This window comes from Lepidochelys kempii, chromosome 9, assembly GCF_965140285.1.
Source record: "Lepidochelys kempii isolate rLepKem1 chromosome 9, rLepKem1.hap1, whole genome shotgun sequence".
In the NCBI taxonomy this organism is placed as follows: domain Eukaryota; kingdom Metazoa; phylum Chordata; order Testudines; family Cheloniidae; genus Lepidochelys; species Lepidochelys kempii.
The window spans coordinates 125,687-153,438 of record NC_136388.1 but is presented as its reverse complement, the minus strand read 5'-3'; the positions used below and the strand labels follow the sequence as shown (position 1 = coordinate 153,438).

General features: G+C 43.6%; 1 protein-coding gene across 3 annotated transcripts in view; it reads left to right on the top strand.

Annotated features, from left to right (window-relative positions):
* Positions 1–27,752, top strand: part of MELTF (melanotransferrin) — a 78,087-nt gene that overhangs the window by 12,186 nt on the left and 38,149 nt on the right. For all 3 annotated transcript variants that reach the window (XM_073358914.2, XM_073358915.2, XM_073358916.1), the window contains 6 exons: positions 6,012–6,111; positions 19,186–19,368; positions 19,723–19,879; positions 21,454–21,521; positions 22,561–22,748; positions 23,733–23,892. In XM_073358914.2, the coding sequence (XP_073215015.1) occupies positions 6,012–6,111; positions 19,186–19,368; positions 19,723–19,879; positions 21,454–21,521; positions 22,561–22,748; positions 23,733–23,892 (856 nt within the window). The remainder of the gene's footprint in view (positions 1–6,011; positions 6,112–19,185; positions 19,369–19,722; positions 19,880–21,453; positions 21,522–22,560; positions 22,749–23,732; positions 23,893–27,752) is intronic.

Below are 27,752 nucleotides of genomic sequence, written 5' to 3'. Positions count from 1 at the left end.
CAGGAGACCAGGTGTCGACCATTCTCTGTGCGGACAGCATCACACTGGCCCTCTAGGGCTCTACAACAATCACACAGCTTATCCCACCACCTGAGGCACCCAGTATTCAGAGAAAACAGTATTCAGAGAAAACATTAAGAACATTCCTACTTTGTCACATCTTGCATTTAGCTGTGACACTTAGGGTACCTTTCCCAGACCTAAAGAAGAGCTCTGTGTAGCTTGAAAGCTTGTCTCTTTCATCAACAGAAGTTGGTCCACTAAAAGCTATTACCTCACCCACCTGGTCTTTCTTTACTGGAAGATAAGCAACAGAGCGAAAACAGTTGTTCCAGTCACTTAAGTTGACTGTTCTACATCGAGTTTCTGATAAAATCAGGCAGAAGAGTATTCTTGTACAGGTGTTTATACTTTTAAAGATCCCCTGCCTTGGGAGTTTGTTTGTTTGTTTGTTTGTTTGTTTGTTTATTTTTGCATTCAGTAGATAAGACTGAGGTTTAAAACAAAAGATGGTCCTGTCTTTTCTGTTCAGACAGAAATTTTGTAACCCAGTCACTGGGGATATGAACAAGAACCTTAAATCTTCCCTTTAAAAGAAAGATCCTCTAATTCAGGCAATTGTATAACACCCTCCTTGGAAGGTAGTTGTGGAGGGGTAGTGAAGGGGCAAGAGCTTAGAACCACAGTATTGGAAATTAGGAAATCTTTAATTCTGGCATAGACTGCCTCTGTGGCTACAGACATGTCACTTAACCTCTCTGCCTCAGCATCCTTATCTGTAAAACAGGGATAATTCTAACTACTTACCACATAAGGTTGCTGTGAAATTTAACTAGAGGGTTGTAATCTTTGTTGCTTCTGTCAGCAGAGCTCATTGTGCACAACATGAGCTTCTTGCATCCCTCCATTCTCCCCCCAAAGCTCTGTGTGTGCCACCTTCCCACCCCGCTCCATTTCAGGGACTTCCTGCAACCTCTCCCGTCTCATTCCTCCAACCCCCCCTCCCCCATGCCAGGAACTCTGTGTGCCCCCCATTTTCCCTCTATGCCACGGGTTCTGTGTGTGTATGTGTCCTTTTTTCTAGAGGGTCACACACTTCATTGCTTTTATAGGCTAAGCTGAATTCCCCCCAATTCCAGGTCCCTGCTTCCCTTTCCTTTTGGGCCCTTGCTTTCCTCTCCATACTGTACGCCCACCCCTGTTTGGGTCCCTGGTTCCACCCATCCCCAACTGAAAGCATTAGAGGGAGGATTTGGGGAGGAAAGTGGGGGTAGGGACAGCAGAGTAGGGAAGAGAAATCAGAGACCCGGAAAGTGAGGCGGGGAAGGGTTGGGGTGGGGTGACTGATTTGGGAAGCAGGGATCTGGAAAGTGGGGGAATGGAAGTGGAGAAGAAGAAGGGACCCAGAGGGAAGGGAAGTTGTGTGGAGTGGGGAAGCAGGGACCTGGAATGGAATGGGGGTCAGGGAGGGAGAAGCAGAAACCTGGAGCCATGGGTGTGTGTAAAGATGAAGCAGAGATCTACAGCTCAGCTTACATAAGCAATGAAAAGGAGTACTTGTGGCACCTTAGAGACTAACCAATTTATTTGAGCATAAGCTTTCATGAGCTACAGCTCACTTCATCAGATGCATACTACATGCCTCCAGCTTTCACCCCGACCACACAACACAATCCTGTGGTATGAAAGCTGGAGGCATGTAGTATGCATCTGATGAAGTGAGCTGTAGCTCATGAAAGCTTATGCTCAAATAAATTGGTTAGTCTCTAAGGTGCCACAAGTACTCCTTTTCTTTTTGCGAATACAGACTAACACGGCTGTTACTCTGAAACCTGTCATAAGCAATGAAGTATATTTCTCCACAGGGTTGGCCTGATTCCTTCCTGCGCAGAGGTGGAAGTGTCCAGGGTGCCATGTAGTACCCTGAGTGAGGAGCTGCTGTTGCTGTGTGGGGAGCTGAGCTTGTCTCTGTCTATCTTTGAGTTTTCAGATTTTCAACAAAAATCAATAGATGTCTGCCTTTTGATGCCTAGAACATTCCATGAAATTTTGGCATTGATTAGCTTTGGTGTTCAGAAGTTATCAGACAGAGAAATGCCATCAAGTTGAGTGTCGTGTCTTGCTTCTCTCGGTCAATTAATAAATATGCGTAAAGCACTAGGAACAGAGAAAGTGCCAGAGTAGAGCTAAGTGTTATTAATACCCTACAGTACATGTATATGCACAAACAGCAAAAAGGCTTGGTAGGCAGCACTAATGGGGGTTAGTCCAGAGGGCTTGGTCATATTGCTCAGCCTCAGTGGAACAGATAATACTTCATTCACATACATTATTTGTGACCTTGGGAGGGAGCAGGTCATTTCTGTGCCCCATCTGCAGAAGAGGGATAATTATACTTCCTTACCACATAGTGAGGCTTAATTAATACATGCTTATAATTTTTTTTGATATCCTGATATGCAAGCTGCTAAATAAATGCAAAATATTAATCCTGAGCTAAATCTTGAAGCCTACTCAAATTTTACTAAAGCCATACTCAAATTCCTGGGGCTGACTAAAATTGAAAGAAGAACCTTGGGATTTGATCTTATAAAAATAGAAGACACTTTACCCAGCAATAAAATGCAGCTGCTTCTGTGATGCAAGGGGAAAAGAATGCAAGATCTAACTCATGTGCTGAATGTAATAACCCAAGTGGATCCCGATCAGCACATGCCCAGGGAAAAATTCTGTCATGCAATTTCTAAGAGATTTTGTTGCAGACGGATAAACACAAACTGCAGTGGTCTAGCAATTCCTTTGCACTTCCAACACAAAGGCTACAACAACCGAGCTGAGAAGGATCATGATATGAGATTGAGAGTATCAGGTTCTGGGTTGGTATGTAGATACCCTCTTCATGACATTCGTTATTTCCACTTATCTGGAGCAACAATAAACCAGAGTAATCGCAGAGCTGTGACATTGTGGTATCTGATAGAGAAAAGATTTAGGAAGCAGACTACCCCAGGTTCATACACTGAGATGTGAAGTTTCCACAAATTAAGCTCAGCAGATCTAATTCTCTTGGGGTGGTATTCACAAGGGAGATTTAGGCATCTAACTGCCATGTGACAGGGTCAGCCATCTCCCAAGCACCCCTTTGGGGCCAGAGATGGCTCTGCAGCACCGTGCCTCAACTTCTCTGGACTCCTTAATAAACTCCACAAGTATGGGCCAGTGCTGGAGATGGGGGTTGGCCCTCCAGCCACGTCACAAACCAACTAAAAAAGTCTCAACAAACAAAAAGGTCTTCCACGTTTCATGGGCTTTTCTTCAGTCTGCCTTCTGGGCCCTGTTCTCATCATCTGTCTGGGCTGCCTTTAAGTCTTTCCCCCTCTCCAGTATAGAGCACTCAGCCCCCATGCTGGTTCCCCTCGAGTACCATTCTCCTGCAGACCCTGGAGGTGACTAAATTAGCTAGTTACCTAAAGTTTGGAAGCTGAGCTGCCTAAATCCTGCATTGCCAGGCAGTTTAGCACCTAATCCATGCCTAAACCCTGGCATGATTCACAATCTGGTAAACATGCTCAGAGCACAACTAAACCTCCTGTTTACTGGATCAACTCAGAAGTTTCCCTCCTGCTTACTGGATCAACTCAGAATCCTGCAGAGAGTTGACACAAATAGATAGCTTTTTGATACAAGGAAACTTAGCACAGTTATGCCTCAGGCGCAGCTCTGTCCTTGAGGCTGGGTTTTTTTTTTTCTTTTTTTTCCTTGTGCTAATGATCTACTAAACATTTGCTCATTGCTGTGCTACATATAGGACTGCATGTGATCTCTGAGCCTGCAGATATACTGAACTCTGCTCTCTGAGGAGGGGAGGGAAGGGCTAGTGTTGTAGGTAAGGGTTGTGGATAGAGGTCTGCTGTTTTATAGTGCCACGTTACCTGGACTTAGTTCCACCAACATGCTTCATACTAAGGGTAAAGTACAACATAATTTCCATCAATAGCCTAAGCTATTTCAAAAGCATTTGCTAAATGCTCCATTCTTTTGTTCCTAACTAATATCCAACTAAAATAGAATCAGCATTGAGAGTGGGCAGATAGATACTGTGATGGGAACTTTACAAATACCGTGGGACAGACAGACAGGGTTTCTCTGAAAACAGTAAACATGATAAAGTAGTGCCCTGCTAATATATTTATCAAAACTCCGATGTGAAATACTTCCATGGATGTTTTTCCCTAGATGTCTCCCACAAAAGTATCACTGACATCAACAATACATAAGGCAGTACTGCAACCAGCATTTATTATGTGGATATAATCTGGGTCAGAAAAGAAATTAGGGCTGATAAAAAGTTTCAGAATACAGCAAATAAAAATATCCTTGGATGAGCTTCCTGGGGGTACAGCATATACATAAACATCTCAGCTGATAATGGCCAAACTGTAGAGTGAATAAAAATGTAGCAACAAGTGCAAGTTGTGGGTTGAGCCCCAGAAATCAGGGCTCTTGAAACGACTGCATATAGGGCACTGATAAAATTTAAGGTGTCTCTGCTCCACCATCAGGCCAAACACAATCTGCCATAACAGAACCTCTTGCTCCTCCTACTTCCTCTTTTACTTCATCTTAGGTCACAAGTACTATAGGCATTAACCAAACTTGCTTGAGATATAAAATAGACTAATCACTGAGGACATTGGCCCTATAACTGTTATCAGACAGAGAATGTATATTCTTAGCTGATTGGTAACATAATTTCCTTGACGTACACAGTGATTAGTCTATCCATTGGTGCTTAGCCCCAGACTAGGGTTTCCAGGTGTCCAATTTTCAACCGAACACCCAGTCAAAAAGGGACCCTCTCCAGCCCGGTGAAAATGTGTGAGTGAGTGAGGGTGGGAGACAGCGAGGGAGGGAGCGGGATGGGGCAAGGGTGTTCGGTTTTGTTCGGTCATTAAGTTGGCAACCCTACCCCAAACCCATAGCAGAAAACCTCCCTCTCTAAAGGAAACATATGTCCTGGTATTTTTCTAGGCAGTGCCGGTTTTTCATATGAAGTCCTAATGGTCCAAGATCATCTTTAGGGCAGATACAACGTCTCAGTTTTTTATTTCATTAGTCAAACTCCAAAGTATTTGTTCAAGAGTATTTCTATACTAAGTAAAATTTGTTGTTTATTAGGAACAAACAGTCTAATGGAACGAATGTTCAGTATGATAAACAGTGTTTGGAGTGAAGAGAAAAATTAAATGAGTGCAGACACTCTGAGCTGTTGTTTTCTTTGAAGTGAATATGAATGGCACTTGTTCCAAGTTTCACGATGAACTCATTCAGATACAAAGTTATGAGGGGAAAAACCCTCCTCGCCAAGAACTATACCCAGGTCTCTGCTGACGTTTTTTTTTGTTTTTTTTTTACATTTTATACCAGCATACTTTTTTTTTTTTTTAAATAAAGCACAGTTGTCTTTGGTATCAGTATTTTTGATCCCTACAAAATGTTGCCACAAAAGTGCTCAGCTCGTTAACTTAAAAATATGGTCCCTTATCCTTATCCCTACCTTCCAGTTTGAGAGGATTACCTAGAGGTGAATGGAAAGCTAAAAGTGGGCCCAACTGATCAAAAATGGTGGGGCCACAAACTCACTCACAAATACTTAGGGGTGGGAGGCACACCGGCAAAATGCAGGGACCTTTCTGAAAATGAGGAGTACACAAACCACGGGGGTCACCACAGTCCTGTGCTATTCAGCAGCAGTAGGAACTGCCTCACCACTGTTTTTAAATTAAAGACCCAAATCTGACTATACAAATTTTTGGTGACACATATTCTCTGTCAGTATATTAATAATCTGATTGCCATAGAAGACTATGAGAGAGAACCCTGGCAGCTAGAGATTAATATCTAGTATGTACATAAAGGGTTTATTGAATTTATGAAGGCTCTGCCCTCAGCTGGTGAAGGGATGTTAATAACTGTGATGAAATATAAATTCTGACTTTGTTTTTACACAGAACAATTTGGCAGATGCAGTGACATTGGATGGTGGCACCATTTATCAAGCTGGAAAGGAACATAATCTGAAACCTGTGGTTGGAGAAGTATATGATCAAGGTACATATACACAAAAGAATTAATAAGGTGTACTGTGTAATCTCTGGGGTGAGGACTGTGTCTTCCTACCTGTTTATGCAGTGCCCAGAATATTTTGGGTGCTACAGCAATGTAATTAATGATAATAAATTAAGGAAGATCACAATATGATGATATCTAAGGGAAAGGAAACCTTGTCCTTTCATCAAAGGAGAAACTGTATTTTTTCCTAAAACAACCCATCACCTCATTTCCTCAAGCCAGAGAGGAACGGAAAATGCCCAGATATAGGATCCAGAGATTCCTGAGAATTGGGTGAAATGTGTGGGGAGGGGGGGCTAGGGTTTTTTTAAGTCATTTTACTTAATACGTTCATCTGCTGGGATCACTTGAGTATATCTCACCTAATCAATTTCCTGCCATTGCAGGGATCTTGTACATTGGTGACACTTTGGTCTGTCCCATTCTATCCATGTGGCACACAGTTTACCTTTCCTGAGGACTGAAATACTTTAGTTTAACTAATGTTTCTGTTCTTAATATAGGGATAGCTGGTTGAAAAATTATGACCTTTGATATACATGAGGTCAGAATAGATTATCTAATTGTCCTTTCTGGACTTAAACACTATAAAATTATAAGAGGCTGAAAAAGAGTCCAACACTTGTTCATTCTGGGAAGCAGTGACTCTGAAAAAGACTTGGGGGTCACACTGAATAATAAGCTGAACCTGAACTCCCAGTGTGATGCTGGGGCCAAAAGGTCTATGTGATGTCTGAACAAGGCAATATAGAGGAGGGGTAGGGAAGTTATATTACTTCTCTATTTGGCACTGATGCCCCCAACTACTAAAAAACTGTGTCCAGGTCTGGTGTAAACTCTTGAAAAAGGATATTGAAAAATTGGAGTGATTCAGAGAAGAGCCATTAGAATGATTATTAGATCGGAACATACCTTGTAATTAGAAACTCCAGGAGCTTAATCTATTTATCTTATCAAAGGGAAAGTTGAGGGGTGATTTGATCACAGTCTACAAGAACCTAAGTGCAAACAGAAATTTATCAATCTAGCGGACAAAGTTATAACAAGTTTCAATGTCTAGAAATTGAAGATAGACAAATTCAGACAAGAAATAAAATGCACATTTTTAACAGGCAGGGCAATTAACCATCTGAACAATACATTAAGGGTTGTACTGGATTGTCCATCACTGGCAATTTTAAAATCAAGATTGGATGCTTTTCTAAAAGACATGCTGTAATTCAACCACAGCTATTGGACATGAAGCAGGAATTAATTCAGGGAAGTCCTATGGCCTACATTATCCAGGCGGTTATAGGAAATGATCACAAGGGACCCTTCTGGTCTTAAAATCTATTAATTTATTTGCCCCCTATTCTCCACACTCCTCCCAGGTACCTGGACGTTGTCAAAGGGCTTTTTACAAATTCCATTAAAAATGTGTCTTTCCTCAAGTCTAGTCTCTCCTATGTCTGGCTCCCCATCCCTACAACATGATTTGTTATATGCGGAGGTGGATTAAGATGTTTTCGGGCCCTGGGCACAAAGAAAATTTGAGCTCCACACAATCAGGGGCACTAGAACTGGAGGGGGAAGAGGGACCATGCCCCCCACTTTTTAACGTGGATGAAGGTGTGGAGTGATGGTAGGAGGGGCTGCACTTTGTGGTGAGGTGATCAGCTCTCCTGCAGTGAAGTGAAGCCCCTGCTAGTGGCGCCAGTCTCTTCCCAGTGGTGGTGAAAGGCTGAGGTGGGTCACAGCCCCGCCCCCTGCCAGGGGTGGCCCTAGACTAGCTGCCAGCAACTGGCGCCCTAGGTGAACCATGCTATCGCACTCCCCCACCTCCAAACTCCAAGGGCAGATCTAGGCTGAGTTTTTCGATAAATTGGGAAACCTTTTTTCCTTTTATTGTTTTTAAGTGTTTTTTGTTTTTTTTTAAACAGAGGCTTAGTTATTTGGTTTGTCCATCCATCCAACCAATGTTTCTGAGATCAGATAAAATAGAGACATGAAATTTTCAAATCAGATTTGTACATAACAGCTAGATGATATTTCAGTCCGATTTCAAATAAAAATGCATTTAAAATGTTAATTATAATTTTTATTATTACAAATCCAAAATCATCCATTACACTATCCTGCTTTAACTGCCATTACCACCACATCCAATACAGAAAGAAATAAGAAAACTCTTCAATGAATTTTAACCTGTATTTACAAAACACTCCAAATAAAAAACACTCTGTGCTCTTAAAACATCACTTTTCTTGCTTTAAGCTTTGAAAATTCATTCACTAGCTGGTTCTTTAAGATCCAGTGTTCCAGCTATTTCATGCTCTATTGACATTTTGGCAAGTCCAACAAGTCTCTCCTGCATTGTTGAACGCAGATATGTTTTTATCAATTTTAACTTTGAGAAGCTACGTTCCCCACTAGGTTTCAGAGTAACAGCCGTGTTAGTCTGTATTCGCAAAAAGCAGTACTTGTGGCTCCTTAGAGACTAACCAATTTATTTGAGCATAAGCTTTCGTGAGCTACAGCTCACTTCATCGGATGCATACTGTGGAAAATACAGAAGATGTTTGTTTTTATACACACAAATCATGAAAAAATGGTGTTTATCACTACAAAAGGTTTTCTCTCCCCCAACCCCACTCTCCTGCTGGTAATAGCTTAAGTAAAGTGATAACTCTCCTTACATTGTGTATGATAATCAAGGTGGGCCATTTCCAGGACAAATCCAGGTTTTCTCCCCCCCGCCATACCCTCCCCAAAAACACCCACTCTCCTGTTGATAATAGCTTATCTAAAGTGATCACTCTCCTTACAATGTGTATGATAATTAAGGTGGGCCATTTCCAGCACAAATCCAGGGTTTAACAAGAACATCTGAGGGGGAGAGGGGATAAGGAAAACAAGGGGAAATAGAAAAGGAGTACTTGTGGCACCTTAGAGACTAACCAATTTATTTGAGCATGAGCTTTCGTGAGCTACAGCTCACTTCATCGGATGCATACCGTGAAAACTGCAGCAGACTTTATATACACACAGAGAATATGAAACAATACCTCCTCCCACCCCACTGTCCTGCTGGTAATAGCTTATCTAAAGTGATCATCAAGTTGGGCCATTTCCTGCACAAATCCAGGTTCTCTCACCCCCCTCCCAAAAACCACACACACAAACTCACTATCCCGCTGGCAATAGCTCATCCAAAGTGACCACTCTCCCCACAATGTGCATGATAATCAAGGTGGGCCACCCCCAGCACAAATCCAGGCCTTCCCGCCCCCCCACCTCCATACACACACAAACTTACTTTCCTGCTGGCAATAGCTCATCCAAACTGACCACTCTCAAAGTTTAAATCCAAGTTAAACCAGAACATCCGGGGGGGGGGGGGGTAGGAAAAAACAAGGGGAAATAGGCTACCTTGCATAATGACTTAGCCACTCCCAGTCTCTATTTAAGCCTAAATTAATAGTATCCAATTTGCAAATGAATTCCAATTCAGCAGTTTCTCGCTGGAGTCTGGATTTGAAGTTTTTTTGTTTTAAGATAGCGACCTTCATGTCTGTGATTGCGTGACCAGAGAGATTGAAGTGTTCTCCGACTGGTTTATGAATGTTATAATTCTTCACATCTGATTTGTGTCCATTTATTCTTTTACGTAAAGACTGTCCAGTTTGACCAATGTACATGGCAGAGGGGCATTGCTGGCACATGATGGCATATATCACATTGGTGGATGTGCAGGTGAACGAGCCTCTGATAGTGTGGCTGATGTTATTAGGTTCTGTGATGGTGTCCCGTGAATAGATATGTGGGCACAGTTGGCAACGGGCTTTGTTGCAAGGATAAGTTCCTGGGTTAGTGGTTCTGTTGTGTGGTATGTGGTTGTTGGTGAGTATTTGCTTCAGGCTGGGGGGCTGTCTGTAGGCAAGGACTGGCCTGTCTGCCAAGATTTGTGAGAGTGTTGGGTCATCCTTCAGGATAGGTTGTAGATCCTTGATAATGCGTTGGAGGGATTTTAGTTGGGGGCTGAAGGTGACGGCTAGTGGCGTTCTGTTATTTTCTTTGTTAGGCCTGTCCTGTAGTAGGTGACTTCTGGGAACTCTTCTGGCTCTATCAATCTGTTTCTTCACTTCCGCAGGTGGGTATTGTAGTTGTAAGAATGCTTGATAGAGATCTTGTAGGTGTTTGTCTCTGTCTGAGGGGTTGGAGCAAATGCGGTTGTATCGTATAGCTTGGCTGTAGACAATGGATCGTGTGGTGTGGTCAGGGTGAAAGCTGGAGGCATGTAGATAGGAATAGCGGTCAGTAGGTTTCCGGTATAGGGTGGTGTTTATGTGACCATGGCTTATTAGCACTGTAGTGTCCAGGAAGCAGATCTCTTGTGTGGACTGGTCCAGGCTGAGGTTGATGGTGGGTTGGAAATTGTTGAAATCATGGTGGAATTCCTCAAGGGCTTCTTTTCCATGGGTCCAGATGATGAAGATGTCATCAATATAGCACAAGTAGAGTAGGGGCGTTAGGGGACGAGAGCTGAGGAAGCGTTGTTCTAAGTCAGCCATAAAAATGTTGGCATACTGTGGGGCCATGCGGGTACCCATAGCAGTGCCGCTGATTTGAAGGTATACATTGTCCCCAAATGTGAGACAGTTATGGGTGAGGACAAAGTCACAAAGTTCAGCCACCAGGTTTGCCGTGACATTATTGGGGATAGTGTTCTTGACGGCTTGTAGTCCATCTTTGTGTGGAATGTTGCTGTAGAGGGCTTCTACATCCATAGTGGCCAGGATGGTGTTATCAGGAAGATCACCAATGGATTGTAGTTTCCTCAAGAAGTCAGTGGTGTCTCGAAAGTAGCTGGGAATGCTGGTAGTGTAGGGCCTGAGGAGGAAGTCCACATAGCCAGACAATCCTGCTGTCAGGGTGCCAATGCCTGAGATGATGGGGCGCCCAGGATTTCCAGGTTTATGGATCTTGGGTAGTAGATAGCATATACCAGGTTGGGGTTCCAGGGGTGTGTCTGTGCGGATTTGATCTTGTGCTTTTTCAGGGAGTTTCTTGAGCAAATGCTGTAGTTTCTTTTGGTAACTCTCAGTGGGATCAGAGAGTAATGGCTTGTAGAAAGTAGTGTTGGAGAGCTGCCGAGCAGCCTCTTGTTCATATTCCGACCTATTCATGATGACAACAGCACCTCCTTTGTCAGCCTTTTTGATTATGATGTCAGAGTTGTTTCTGAGGCTGTGGATGGCATTGTGTTCTGCATGGCTGAGGTTGTGGGGCAAGTGATGCTGCTTTTCCACAATTTCAGCCCGTGCACGTTGGCGGAAGCACTCTATGTAGAAGTCCAGTCTGCTGTCTCCACCTTCAGGAGGAGTCCACCTAGTTCCCCACTAGCTACGGAAACTGGCAAAGTTAAAGGAATGCGTAGAGCTATAAAAATGTTTGGAAAACTGTGCATTTATTTTCACAAACAAACCTCAGTACTTCTTCAGGAGTGTAATGTTTCTTAAGTCGTCCTGAAAAAGCCTGAAGCTCACTACACAAATCTGTAGCATCAATGTCTTTTGAATTTTCATGAGTCAGTGCTGACTCCAGTTTTATACAAAGTTCTCGTATCTGTTTTGCTGTTTTCTTTTGCAAGCTGTGGATAGAAAAGCCAAATACTGACTCTAGCTGCTGCATCTGTTGAAATATTTCGTTAACCGAGTGAATAGCAGTATCAAGGACTGCAAAGTAGAAATTCACTTTGAACCTGTTTTGGGTTCTGAATGAGTGTGTCTCAGCCTTCATACAAAAACTGCTGTTTCTTTTGCTGCATGCGAACTGGCTCTGGTTCAAATTCTGTCAGAAGGTCTATTTCTTCAGCAAGCTCGAGAGAATCTGCCAGTGTTCTTTCGAACCCTTCATCACTTCTGAATTCCTCCAGAATATTTTTAATTTGTTGCAGTTTTTGAACTGCAGAATGTATGTTCAGGTTCTGGTTCTTTTCCTGAACATACATTTCCTGAACATACATTTCCTAGTGAGGTTAATCACAAAAAGGATATTATACCACAAAATGAGTGAAGTCACAAATTTGAACTTGGAAAGGCCATTTGCAAGAGCTTCTGCATCTGGATGTGCCGTATTGCCAGATCATAGAATCATAGAATATCAGGGTTGGAAGGGACCCCAGAAGGTCATCTAGTCCAACCCCCTGCTCGAAGCAGGACCAATTCCCAGTTAAATCATCCCAGCCAGGGCTTTGTCAAGCCTGACCTTAAAAACCTCTAAGGAAGAAGATTCTACCACCTCCCTAGGTAACGCATTCCAGTGTTTCACCACCCTCTTAGTGAAAAAGTTTTTCCTAATATCCAATCTAAACCTCCCCCACTGCAACTTGAGACCATTACTCCTTGTTCTGTCATCTGCTACCATTGAGAACAGTCTAGATCCATCCTCTTTGGAACCCCCTTTCAGGTAGTTGAAAGCAGCTATCAAATCCCCCCTCATTCTTCTCTTCTGCAACCTAAACAATCCCAGCTCCCTCAGCCTCTCCTCATAACTCATGTGTTCCAGTCCCCTAATCATTTTTGTTGCCCTTCGCTGGACTCTCTCCAATTTATCCACATCCTTCTTGAAGTGTGGGGCTCAAAACTGGACACAGTACTCCAGATGAGGCCTCACCAATGTCAAATAGAGGGGAACGATCACGTCCCTCGATCTGCTCGCTATGCCCCTACTTATACATCCCAAAATGCCATTGGCCTTCTTGGCAACAAGGGCACACTGCTGACTCATATCCAGCTTCTCGTCCACTGTCACCCCTAGGTCCTTTTCCGCAGAACTGCTGCCTAGCCATTCGGTCCCTAGTCTGTAGCTGTGCATTGGGTTCTTCCGTCCTAAGTGCAGGACCCTGCACTTATCCTTGTTGAACCTCATCAGATTTCTTTTGGCCCAATCCTCCAATTTATCTAGGTCCTTGTCTAGGTCCTATCCCTCCCCTCCAGTGTATCTACCACTCTTCCCAGTTTAGTATCATCCGCAAATTTGCTGAGAGTGCAATCCACACCATCCTCCAGATCATTTATGAAGATATTGAACAAAACCGGCCCCAGGACCGACCCTTGGGGTACTCCACTTGATACCGGCTGCCAACTAGACATGGAGCCATTGATCACTACCCGTTGAGCCCGACAATCTAGCCAGCTTTCTACCCACCTTATAGTGCATTCATCCAGCCCATACTTCCTTAACTTGCTGACAAGAATACTGTGGGAGACCGTGTCAAAAGCTTTGCTAAAGTCAAGAAACAATACATCCACTGCTTTCCCTTCATCCACAGAACCAGTAATCTCATCATAAAAGGCGATTAGATTAGTCAGGCATGACCTTCCCTTGGTGAATCCATGCTGGCTGTTCCTGATCACTTTCCTCTCATGCAAGTGCTTCAGGATTGATTCTTTGAGGACCTGCTCCATGATTTTTTCCAGGGACTGAGGTGAGTAAAGTGGATGATCCAGTAAAGGTAGTATCATCAGAAATTTCAATTAGGGCATCATAAATGTTTCCGAATTCATAGCAAAGAGGCTTCAAAGCATTAATGTGACTCTCCCATCTTGTCTGACTAAGTGGTTTCACAGAGAATTCACATGGTGAGTCAGGTGTCAGAGTAACAGCCGTGTTAGTCTGTATTCGCAAAAAGAAAAGGAGTACTTGTGGCACCTTAGAGACTAACCAATTTATTTGAGCATAAGCTTTTGTGAGCTACAGCTCACTTCATCGGATGCATACTGTGGAAAGTGTAGAAGATCTTTTTATATACACACAAAGCATGAAAAAATACCTCCTCCCACCCCACTCTCCTGCTGGTAATAGCTTATCTAAAGTGATCACTCTCCTTACAATGTGTATGATAATCAAGGTAGGCTATTTCCAGCACAAATCCAGGGTTTAACAAGAACGTCTGAGGAGGGGGAGGGGAGGGAATCTCCCAACGGCATGTTGAGCCTGAGAAAAACACACAAACATGTTTCACCAGGTCAGAGAAACTGCTTGCCTCCAAACAGCATCTAGCAGCATCATTGACAACCAAATTCAGAGAATGTGCACTGCAAGGAACAAAAAAGGCCCTAGGATTGATTTCCATCATTCTCCTTTGCACACCATTGTCTTTACCCTTCATATTACTCCTATTATCATAGCGTTGGCCATGTAAGTTTTCAACAGATAATGACATTGTTTCAAGCGCTTGTAGAATAGTTTCAGTCATAAATGCACCAGTCGTCTCCTTCAGTGGTACGAAACCCCAAAAGTGTTTCTTTATGAGCACTTCAACATTATCTTCAGACTTTTCCATATCCACAAAACGAATGATCATTGTCACTTCTTCAACATGACTCACATCTGGTGTACAGCCCAGTATTATTGAAAAGTATTTTGCAGAATGGGCAGCTTTTACAATTTTCTTTTTAATGGCATTTGCTAGGATTTGAATCAGTTCATTCTGCTTATTTTTTCCTAAGTAATGAACCTGTGTTTCATGATCAGTTATTTTACGTAGCTGCTCCTTCATGACTGGATCAAACAAAGCTAGGTATTCAACAAATTTTAAAAAGTTTCCATTACCTGGAGCATATAATTTTTCATTTCTACCGTGGCTGCGAAATGCTAAATTTTGCCCACCAAGAACTCTCACTAAAGTAATCAGTCGCTCTAATATTTGTTGCCAATATTCTTCTTTTTCCTTGATCACACCTAAATTTTCTTCATCAATAGTTTTTCCTTTTTTCAATCGTAATTCAAGTTCTTTCCAATTTTGAAAACATTCCAAATGTTCTGTACTTCTTTCATGTGAAGAGAGAATTGAAGATATGTTTTCCCAGTCCTTCAAACCATTTTCAGTAAGTGATGTACCAGTTGCTTGATTTCTAAACAACTTGCAGCAAAAGCAAAACACAGAGTCCTTCAGCACTGAATATTGTAACCAGTTTTGATTAATTTCTTTCCCATTAATGAGTTTCGTCTTGTAATACTGAGCAGAGAATTTTCTTTTATTTCCATCCTTAGGAAAGGGAAATTCATGAACTTGTTCGGGTTCATGTTCCATGAGAATTTGCTGCACACTGTCATTACATCTGGGCCATGAACCTGGGTCCCCATACTGTAATTTGTTCGTAACTTCCTCATCCTTTGTTCCTTCTACTTCATTTACTTCAATTTCTGCATGTCTCTCTGAAGGTGAATAAATTTTCTCCACTTCCATATCAGCCTGATGCTGTGAGCTGGCTTCGTCTAGAAGTAAGTTTCCATGATTTTGTTCAATATCTTCATTAATGATCTGCAAAAAGAAAAGGAGTACTTGTGGCACCTTAGAGACTAACCAATTTATTTGAGCATGAGCTTTCGTGAGCTACAGCTCACTTCATCGGATGCATAGCTCACGAAATCTCATGCTCAAATAAATTGGTTAGTCTCTAAGGTGCCACAAGTACTCCTTTTCTTTTTGCGAATACAGACTAACATGGCTGTTACTCTGAAACCTGTCATTAATGATCTGGAGGATGGTGTGGATTGCACCCTCAGCACGTTTGCAGATGACACTAACTGGGAGGAGAGGTAGATACGCTGGATGGTAGGGATAGGATACAGAGGGACCTAAACAAATTAGAGGATAGGGCCAAAAGAAATCTGATGAGGTTCAACAAGGACAAGTGCACAGTCCTGCACTTAGGACAGAAGAATCCCATACACCGCTACAGACTAGGGACCGAATGGCTAGGCAGCAGTTCTGCGGAAAAGGACCTAGGGGTTACAGTGGACGAGAAGCTGGATATGAGTCAACAGTGTGCTGTTGTTGCCAAGAAAGCCAATTGCATTTTGGGCTGTATAAGTAGGGGCATTGCCAGCAGATCGAGGGACATGATTGTTCCCCTCTATTTGACATTGGTGAGGCCTCATCTGGAGTACTGTGTCCAGTTTTGGGCCCCACACTACAAGAAGGATGTAGAAAAATTGGAAAGAGTCCAGCGGAGGGCAACAAAAATGATTAGGGGTCTGGAACACATGACTTATGAGAAGAGGCTGAGGGAACTGGGATTGTTTAGCCTGCAGAAGAGAAGAATGAGGGGGGATTTGATAGCTGCTTTCAACTACCTGAAAGGGGGTTCCAAAGAGGATGGATCTAGACTGTTCTCAGTGGTAGCAGATGACAGGACAAGGAGTAATGGTCTCAAGTTGCAGTGGGGGAGGTTTAGGTTGGATATTAGGAAAACCTTTTTCACTAGGAGGGTGGTGAAACACCTCCACACCTCCTGATCAGCTGTTTCATGGCATGCAGGAGACTCTGCGGGGAGGGGGAGGAGTGAGGACATGGGAGGCTCAGGAAGGAGGCGGGAAGGGGTGGAGTGGGGGCAGGGCCTGTGGCAGAGCCAGGGGTTGAACAATGGGCACCGCTCCCCCTCCCCCCCCAGCACATTGGAAAGTTGGCACCCTGTAGCTCCAGTCCCGGTGTCGGTGCCTAGACCAGGAGCTGCAGATTAACTTCTGAAGAGCCGCATGTGGCTCCGGAGCCACGGGTTGACCACCCCTGTTATAACCCAACACCGGTTGTTTGGAAAGTAATCCGCTTCCTCACGGTTACTCGCTTGGAGTGTGACGTCATCACTTTCGTAGTCTGTTAAGCGTTAATGCTGTTACTTTTCTGTTATGGACCTTATTTATTACATGTGAACCAGTTATAACAAAGAAAAGTTCATAATTATAGAGCCCAATAAAAACGCTAAGGTTTAATAATGCTTAAAGATACTCACATTTTGGATTTATAATGCTGAAAGATGTTATTCTTTATTCTTTGGCACCAAGAAACACAATTTTCCACAGTATTTGCTTGATTCTTAACCATCTACCTGCGACGTGTGTTCAAATGACCGTTTGACATGTACCAACTCGCAATATCTCTGCTATACATGAATTTCCGGCTATGCAGCCTTGATGTATATTCGAGTTAGGTGTCACTAGCATTGCAGCTTTTGCCGCTGGCGAATGTGTTTCTTTGTGGCTGAGTTATTGCTTATCAGAATTGTGGAGTGGGTAATCTTGACCCTAAATTAAAAAAAAATTGCTAAAATATTATTTATTTTGCAGTAAATAAAAGATTTGACATATTAAAAAATTCTCAGAATTATAATTCATATTCCCACCATACGCGCACAGGAATTGAAATAATGACATCTTTGTTGTTTTATTTTATTTTCATCTTTTTCTTTTTTTTTAAATTTGATTTTTTTCCTCGAATTTGGTGCCCCATTTAACTTGGCACCCTAGACGACCGCCTAGTTTGCCTATATGGATGGGCTGCCCCTGCCCCCTGCTCTTCCTTTCCCCCCTGAGGCCCTGGCTGGGTCAGAAGCTGGAGCCAGGCCATGGTAAGAGCCACCCAGGGAGCCCGGGCCACTGTGGGGAGCCCCAGACTCTCCACCTGCCCTGGGTGGAATGGCCCGAGGGGCAGAGACATGAGCCAGGGGCTGCTCTTGGGCACTCTTCCCCTGCCCACCCAGGGCAGGTGGAGGGTCTGGAGCTCCCCATACCGGCACAGGCTCCCTGGGTGGCTATTACCATGGCCTGCTTCTGGCCTGGCCAGAGGGTGGGGCCTCAGGGGAAAAAGGAGGAGCAGGGGGCAGAGCCACAGTTCTGGCGCCGGAGAGCCCTCCCCCAACACTTCTACACAGGTTCTGGTGCTCCTATAGGGGCGCCCAAATTGGCCAGAGCCCCTGGGCACGGGTCCAGTATTAATCCAAAGCTGGTTATATTAATTATACTTAGCCATTAGTGCTTTCTATATTCCAAACACTACGCAAAAATGAACAAATAAGTTAATATATGTTAATGAAAGAATGCTTGGGCCCAGTCTTAGATGTGTCATTCACGTGAACAGTCCCACAGGGCCTGATCCTGCTCCCATTAAAGTCAACATGAGGTTTGCCATTTATTTCAATGGAAACAGGATCATTCTCCTGGCATTTAGCGGGACTAACATAAGTACAGCCTGTAAAATCTGACCTTCTGACCCTATTTCACTAAGAGGGAACTCAGACATTAGCATTTTCCTTCAATTTTCCCGTCGTCACGGATGCAGCCATCCAAGTGATAACATGATGGAAGTACTAGTGTAGGTAGTCCACCAGCATTTTAACCTCCATTTCCTCTGACCCAGCTAAAAGCAGCTCTTTAATGATGCTGGTTAAACGGTAGCTAGTTGGTCTACACTAGTGCTCCCCGCATTGCCATCAATACCACTGATGGAACTGCTAGTGCAGCTGGGTGTTGGGAGAGAAACGTGAAGAGAACTGTGAGTGTAGACAAGCCATAGGTGACATCCTGAAGTCCTCAGAGAGTAAGTTAATGGGACTTGTGCAGTTAGCATTCAGGAGTTTTCCAGATTAAGATTCACAAAAAGGTACATTTCAGATTAGAAATTAGGCACAAAGTTTTAACAGTGTGCATGATTAACCAAACTACAAAGGGAAGTGGTGGATTCTCCTTGATGTCTTCAGATCAAGACTGGATGCTTTTCTGGAAGGTATGCTTCAGTCAAATGCAAGTTATCTTTAGTCAAACACAAATTATTTGGCTCAATATAAAAGTAACTGGATGAAATGTAATGGCCAGTGATACACAGGAGTCGAATTAGATGATCTTATGGTCCATTGTGGCATTAAGCTTTATGAATTTGTGAATCACATCAGCCATAAACTGGTGAAAATAATGTTTGCCCCTTCATACTCTTGGTGCTAATGGGCTCTGATGCTATAAAATAAAAATTATTAAATTAGAAGGTAATTATGGGGCATTTCTTTTACAAATTAAAGTCTAAATATGGCTTTATTTACAAAAACATTTACACAAGGAAGAAACAACAGGCAGAATTTATTACTGAGGTCAGTGGCGTCATACCAGGGGTGTGAGCTTTGTGCCCTTTGAATATGGATGTGGAAGATTATGAAAAGGTGTCAGGTCAATGTCTCTTATCGTAATACTGCTTCTACATTAGTTTAATTTTGATCCCTTTTTGTTCCTATGCAGAAATTGGCACTTCATACTATGCAGTGGCTGTTGTCAGAAAAAAATCCTTCATTAGCATCAACAGTTTGAAGGGCGTAAGGTCATGCCACACAGGCATCAACAGAACAGTTGGCTGGAATGTTCCTGTTGGCTACCTCATTGATAGTGGTCGCATGTCAGTGATGGGATGCAATGTTCCAAAAGGTAAGGGCTGCTGGGATGTAACCTGCTTTCCAGAGAGTCCCTGTCACTGACCACTGGCATGAATATGGGCTTCCTGGATAGCGGAAGCACTCACAGGGACAAGAACCTTGGCTTCTAGCTGATTTTTTCTCCCTTCTTTTGTTGCTCATTCTAACTGAGAATTGACCTGAAGCAGCTCAGATCAGAATTTAGCCTACTGTATTTGCTGGCTTTTAAAAACAGTTTATACATAGAAGCTATTATCACTTTTTTAATGTATAGAAATGTATAATTAAGGTTTGTTAAAATGTGTTTTTGCCATTTTTGGTTTTGGTTTTAGTTGCTAAAATATTGTTACCTTAATTTTACTTATAGCTGTTAGTGAATATTTCAGTGCAAGCTGTGTTCCTGGAGCCAATAATGTAAATTACCCAAAATCCCTCTGTCAGCTCTGTAAAGGGGATGCATCTGGGCAGAACAAATGTGAAAGAAATTCAAAAGAGCAATATTATGACTACAGCGGGGCTTTCAGGTAAAGTCTTGGTGTTTAATTTTTAACATTTGTCTGTATATGCTGTGCCAATTGGCAAGATATCTGACCCCCAATTGACTTTCAGCAGAATTCCAGAGAGCCAATGAATAATGCTAGTAGAAAATCTGTTAAAATATAAAACTAAGTGAATTTATAATTTGAGGTAATCTTAAAATAATTTCACTAGATACTAAGGCCAAAGGCATATCTGTTCTTCTATACAAACTCTAGCTCACATAACTTGTTTTGTGCATGGAAATCCCATTGATGTTACTTTTGTCTTCATCAATATTCACCTCATGGGAAAATAAATCTTGATATTCACCTGAGCACAGATCCGTAAGTGCTTAACATGCTTGGATTTGATGCCATTTTAGCAAGAACTGATGGACCCTGACAGTTTTCACACCTGAACATTGGACTTAGCCAGCTATTTGGTAAATCTGAAGCTTCCCATTTCAAGTGCAATTAGTTCTCTTATCTCTTATTGTGCTCCCCTCCTCCTCCACTTTGCCAATGCCAACTTCAATACCTCCTTCCTCTATTTTTCTCACTCCTCTGTGCATGCCTTATTCTCTTCTGTGTGTGCGTGTGTGTGTGGGTGTCCAATCTTCCCAATCCCCGTGGCCTGGACTAGGCCCCCACAGATGTCACAAATTTAAAAATCTGTATAATTTTATTTTAAACAGTGACACCTCATTCCAGATTTTCCAATGCGCCTTGTGTCTGTCCGAGACTGTAGACTTTTCAGGAAATCATTTGATATGTATCTCTTGTATAGCACCAAGCATTGTCATCACCTGCCCTACTAGCCATTAGCCCAGGGTGGGCAAACATTTTGGCCCGAGGGCCACATCTGGGTGGAAAAATTGCACGCAGCGCCATGAATGTAGGGCTGGGGCAGGAGGTTGGGGTGCAGGAGGGGGTGCGGAGTGTGGGAGTGGGCTCAGGGCAGGGGGTTGGGATGCAGGAGGGGGTGCAGAGTGCAGGAGGAGGCTCAGGGCAGGGGGTTGGGGTGCAGGCTCCGGCCTGGCACTGCTTACCTTGAGTGGCTCCAGGATGGCAGTGGTGCGCAGCGGGGCTAAGGCTTCCGGAAGTGGCCGGCACCAAGTCCCTGGGAGAGGTGAGGGGCAGAGGGCTCTGTGCGCTGCCCTCGCCTGTGGGTACCTCCCCCGAAGTTCCCACTGGCCGCGGTTCCCTGTTCCCAGCCAATGGGAGCTGCGGGGGTGGGGGGTGCCTGCAGGCGAGACAGCGCACAGAGCCCTCTGTCCCCCCCCTCCTTCAGGGGCCACAGGGACATGGTGCCAGCCACTTCCGGGAGCAGCATGGAGCTGGCAGTCCCGCAGGCCGGATCCAAAGCCCTGACAGGCCGGATCTGGCCCGTGGGCCCTAGTTTGCCCACCCTTGCATTAGCCTCTGCCTTGATCCTTACACACAGCATAAAAATAGCATAGTTCAGCATCTTCCTACTGGTGGTCTTTGGGTACATTGCACTGCACAGCCCTACTGTTGTCACCAAGCAGTATTCCATACTTACGATTAATAGTGTATAAATATAGTCTGATTTATGGTAGGTGTTTGGCTGAAGGAGCTGGAGATGTCGCCTTTGTGAAGCACAGCACAGTGTCTGAAAACACAGATGGTGAGTAATGTAAGGGTTCATCTCTCAACTGAAAGTCCAGCTGTAGTCTCTAAAGCATTGCAAATCTGGTGACCCCAACAATCAGAGTGATGTCATATGTTCAGAATTTATTCTGATGCAAGGAATAAAGCAATAAAGCCAGAACACTGTGTGAACACAAGGGAAAGAAAAATGCCCCCAAGTCAGACATTTTCAAATCAACTGGCGATTTCAGCAAAAAGTAAAGTGGGATCTTTAATTGCAGTCTAGAAGCAGAGATTGACCTGAACCAAAATCCTGGATCCAAACAGTCTTGGTCTTTGGTATATTTTAAAAGTTGAATACAAATAATTGTGGCTTAGGCTCCTCTCTACGCAGGAATCTCTGCAGAAACAGGCAGAAGGGAACTTAGTTTGTAGTACCACTAATCAATGCAACCTCCCTTATACCCATGGCACTTATTGAGTATACCTGTGAGTATATACCACTTAGATATCAAGGTCCTGATTTTTAAGTCCAGTGGAGCTCCATTTAGTGCAGGACACCAGGGTGGGTGGGTGTAAAAGTTTGTTCTGGGCCACCCTTGTGGCCCCTGGATTTTAGGACCATCTCAGCACTGCTGTGGTCCCCAGCATAATTCAGAGCTGCCTGAACGCTGTTCTAATTTATGTTTAACTGCCTACAGTCTCATAGGGTTATATCTGAAGCCAAAGGAATAGCTTCAACCATAATATATTTCCCCCCAACCATACATTGGGGAATACGAGGTGATAGGGTGGTCTACAGCCACTCTGGTGGTTTTTCACCTCTTAGAGAGCACCCTTAGACAGGGGGAATTCTCAGGTAGCCAGTTAAGTCAGCTTTCCTCCTGCTTTATGCAGCTGTTGGGAAAATCAGGCAGAATGTAGTGGAGAATTGCTGCTCATATGATTAGGTACCTTAGAAATAGTGTGGCTGGATGTGTAGAGCAGGGTCAGAGGGAGACAGATGCATCAGCAGCTCTTTGTCCATCAGTGTGATTCTGAAAGCTGTATCATAACTGTGTTCTATTTGATTTCAGGCCAGACTCCTTCCTCATGGGCCCAAGAGCTTCACTCCAGGGACTTCCAACTTCTCTGCCGCGATGGCAGCACAGCTGAGGTTACAGACTGGAGGAAATGCCACCTGGCCCGAGTCCCAGCTCATGCTGTTGTTGTCAGACCTGACACCGATGGGTCACTCATCTTCCAGATGCTTAAGCAGGGGCAGGTGGATTATGTTTTTTGGTATCTGTTGTACTGTTTTTTTAGTTGCCCTTCCACCCACCGGGCTTGATCCTGTGGGATGCTGACCACCTTCAGCTCAGTGAGAATTAAATGGGAGTGGAGGGCACTCAGCAGCTGGGAAGATCAGGCCTAAAGATGGATTTCAGCCACAAAATGTGGCTGGTGGTCTCACACCACTATCTTTGCCCCCAGATATGAAGAGACTGAAAAAGGCTTGAACTTCTTGAGGGGCAACTGTTTATGGCTTGGGAAGGTACAAGTGAGATAGTGCCCTTAATGCCAAGATTTCCAACTACGTGGATCTTTTCACCCCAGACTTAAACATTACTTAGGCTATGGCCTGGTGTACACCTACAACTTAGTTTGACTTAGCAACTCGTTCAGGGCTGTGAAAAATTTTGCACCCTAAACCCCATAGTTAGTTTGACCTAACCCCTGGTGTAGATGCAGCTAGATTGACGGAAAGATTCTTCCATCAACTGGGCTACTGCTTCTCAGAGAGATGGATTACCTACATCAGTGGAAAAACCTCTTCCATTGATGTAGGAACTATCTACTCTGTGGCACTACAGTAATATAGTAGCAGCCTGGTAGCTGTGCTGCAGTTGTGTAGACAGGACCTATGTCTATAATACAAAGATTATATCAGTATAGCCATGTTGGCGTACCTATGCAGGTATAACCCCATAGTGTAGATGCAGCCTATGCCAACAGAAGAAGTTTTACCATCAGTGTAAAGATGCCACCTCCCCGAACAGCAGTAGCTGTATCAATGGAAGCATTGCCAATCAACATAGCTGCATCTCCACTGGGGTTTCGGTCAGTAGAGCTATGTCAGTCAGAGGTATGTTTTTTTAAACACACCTCACTAAGGGAGCCATGTCAATCTAACTTTTTAAGTATAGACCAAGCATTAGATAAAGGTGTGTTTGCCTTATAGACACTTTCTCTTTCCTTAATGTTACAGCAAAGATTTCAGATGTTTGATTCTGCTGCTTACAATGCAAAGAATCTTCTCTTCAAAGACACCACCACAGAATTGGTTCAAATCACAAATCAGAACTACCAGGCTTGGCTGGGTGACGAATATATGCATGCCATGCAAGGCTTGAGCTGCGATCTCAGCAGTAAGTTGGGCCTTTGGATTTGCCTCTGTAATCACAAGTAGAGGTGCTCTTACAAGAGAGACCACCTTTATTTTGTTTGAATTCATGTTTGCATCCTGACCTTTTGGAGAATCCTTGGAGCATGAAGACCCAAACATCACACTGCAGTGGGAGAGGAGACCACTCTGAATTTGGGACCATGAAACACTGCTTCAAGGATCCACCTACCATGGTATAGGAGCTCGCTGTGCTGAGCGAACTGATCAGGACGTGGCTCCTCTTCCACAGGGTGGGCATAGAAAGCAGAATGCTGATCACTGAGCTCAGTACAAAGACCAGAGGGAGACCAAAGAGACAGGACCCTTGAATATTAGACTGATGCTCCGTTTAATTGTAATCTATCCCTGGCCCTGAGACAGAATGCACAGGGCCGGTGCAACCACTAGGTGAACTAGGCGGTTGCCTGGGGTGCCAAGTGGTTGGGGGCAGAGATGAGCTGGGGCAGGAGGGAGCGGGGAGGGCCTCCTGCAGCAAGTAACGGGGGGGGGGGCGGGCACCACTCCGCTCTGCTTCTCTCCCTCCCAGGCTTGCGCGCCAAATAGCTGATTGGTGCTGCAAGCCTGGGAGGAGGGAAAAGTGGCGGCGTGCTCGGGGAGGAGGCAGAGCGGAGGTGAGCTGGGGTGGGGAGCTGCCGCAGGGGGGGCTCCCCAGGCAGAGGGAGGGGGCGGTGGGGAGCTGCCGCAGGAGGGGCTCCCCGGGCCGAGGGAGAGGGCGGCGGGGAGCTGCCGCGGGGGGGACTGCCCGGGCCGTGGAAGGGGGTGGCGGGGAGGGCACCTCAGGGTAGGGGTGGGGCAGGGAGCTGCTGCGGGGGGGGGGGCAGCGCAAGGTAGAAGTTTCGCCTAGGGCATGAAACCTCCTTGCACTGCCCTGAGAATGCACAATACTTGCAAGTGGGGCAGCACAAATGTGCCGATTTGTGTTGTGTTAACTACATCAGTAGTTCCCAAGTCCTGAAATGTACACTGACTGGTGATGAGATCTCATGGTTTCTTTCCTATTCTATCTTGATTCTTGCAGCATGCCCCTCTCAGTGGTACCTGAGCACCTGTCACGACAGTCTTCCTTCTCCACATTAATGATTGTAGCCTCTGTGTTGAACCACAAACTCATATTAAAAATCCCCAAACTGCAATTTGGACCAGCAGAGTTTCATTGCAAACTGCATGAAAAGTAGACTCATCTTGCCCATATGAGTGGGAGGGGTTTTAGTCTGGTAAATTGGTATTGTTGCCTGAAAAGACTCCCTCATTTACAGCTTCTCCTCCTTTTCTTTTTCCTGGACCACTTAGGGTTTGTTTTATATAATTTTGATATGCTGAGTGCCCACATTTCAGTCAGTTAAGTATCATACTGTAGCCAGAAACATGTGAAACATACAGCTCCAAATTCTGCTGTCCTTTAGGCAAACTAATGGGATGGGTTCTCATTGTTTTGGTGGGCCTTTTGCTTGAATAAAGATTAAGTAAGAATGGCAGGATTTGTCCTACTGTTTGGTTCCACTACATTATGTTCTGTTAGCAGGTTTATTCCTTCAGTGCTTGAAAATTTATTCTAGGGCTGTTGATTAATCGCAATTAACTCACGCGATTAACTCAAAAAATTAATCACAATTAAAAGAAATTATCTCAATTAATCGGAGTTTTAATCACACTGTTAAACAATAGAATACCAATTGAGATTTATTAAATATTTTGGATGTTTTTCTACATTTTCATATATATTGTATTCTGTGTTGTAATTGAAATCAAAGTGTATATTATTTTTATTACAAATATTTGCACTGTAAAAAGGATAAACAAAAGAAATAGTATTTTTCAATTCACCTCATTCAAGTACTGTAGTGCAATCTCTTTGTTGTGAAAGTGCAACTTACAAATGTTTGGTTTTTATTGTGTGTTACATAACTGCATTCAAAAATAAAACAATGTAAAATTTTAGAGCCTGCAAGTCCACTCAGTCCTACTTCTTGTTCAGCCAATCGCTAAGACAAACAAGTTTGTTTACATTTACAGGAGATAATGCTCTTCTTAGTCACAGTGTCACCAGAAAGTGAGAACAGGCATTCGCATGGGAATTTTGTAGCCAGCATTGCAAGGTATTTACGTGCAAACATTCGTATGCCCCTTCATGCTTCGGCCACCATTCTAGAGGACATGCTTCCATGCTGATGATGCTCATTAAAAATAATGAGTTAATTAAATTTGTGACTGAACTCCTTGGGGGAGAATTGTATGTCTCCTGGCTCTGTTTTACCCGCATTCTGTCACATATTTCATGTTATAGCAGTCTCAGATGATGACCCAGCACATGTTGTTCTTTTTAAGAACACTTTCACTGCAGATTTGACAAAACACAAAGAAGGTACCAATGTGAAATTTCTAAAAATAGCTACAGCACTCAACCGAAGGTTTAAGAATCTGAAGTACCTTCCAAAATCTGAGAGGGACAAGGTGTGGAGCATGCTTTCCGAAGTCTTAAAAGAACAACCCTCCGATGCAGAAACTACAGAACCCAAACCACCAAAAAAGAAAATCAACCTTCCTCTGGTGGCATCTGACTCAGATAATGAAAATGAACATGTGTCCATACTGCTTTGAATTGTTATTGAGCAGAACCGTCATCAGCATGGATGCATGTCTGCTGGAATGGTGGTTGAAGCATGAAGGGACATATGAATCTTTAGCACATCTGGCACGAAAATATCCTGTGATGCCGGCTACCACAGTGCCATAAGAACACCTGTTGTCACTTTCAGGTGACATTGTAAACAAGAAGAGGGTAGCATTAGTTCCTGCAAATGTAAACAAACTTGTTTGTCTGAGGGATTGGCTGAACAAGAAGTACGACTGGGTGGACTAGACGGCTCTAAAATTTTACATTGTTTTATTTTTGAATGCAGGTTTTTTGTAGATAATTCTACATTTGTAAGTTGAACTTTCATGATGAAGAGATTGCATTATAGTACTTGTATTAGGTGAACTGAAAAATACTATTTATTTTTGTTTTTTTACAGTGCAAAAACTTGTAATCAAAAATAAAGTGAGCACTGTACACTTTGTATTCTGTGTTGTAATTGAAATCAATATATTTGCAAATGTAGAAAACATCCAAAAATATTTACATAAATAGTATTTTATTATTGTTTAACAGTGTGATTAATCATGATTAATTTTTTAAATTGCACAATTAATCATGGTTCATTTTTTTAATTGGTTGACAGAAACTAATTTCTTTCTTTCTAGAAGACTTCCCCCCAGCTGCAGAAACAAAGAAGCTCCTTTTCCAAATGCATGAGATGTTTTAATGCATTTTCAGGACTCAGGTGTTTTGTAGCAGTGCTCTTTGCCCTTTGTGTGTGTGTCTCACATTTCCATTCTTTCCCTTCTCTTCAGTGGCTGGCCAGGAAAGTGGTTCAGCTCCTAGGCTAATTTGGAACAGCCAGGGCCAAATTAAGGCAATTTGGAGCCCTGGGCACACTTCGCATGGGCTCACTAGGGCCCTGACCCAACACCTTGGCTCAGTCACTCTTGGAGTGGCAGCAGGTTCCAGAGTAAGAGGAATGAGGCAGCTCACACCTGTTGAAGCCATTGTTCTAGCACACTTTGGTAGGCATTAGTTACCTTCAGATTTGTCAAGCTTTTCTTTGCATCCATGCATCCTAAAATTTTTTCTAATGAGAGCTAAGATTCTGATCCCAGAATCTGACTTTATGAACTAGGGCCCTAGGCATAAGCCTAGAATGCTGAAACCTTAATCCAGACTGAATGAGCAGCCTCAGGACTGTTCTAAATTGTGCTGGTTTGTAACAACCACACACAGCC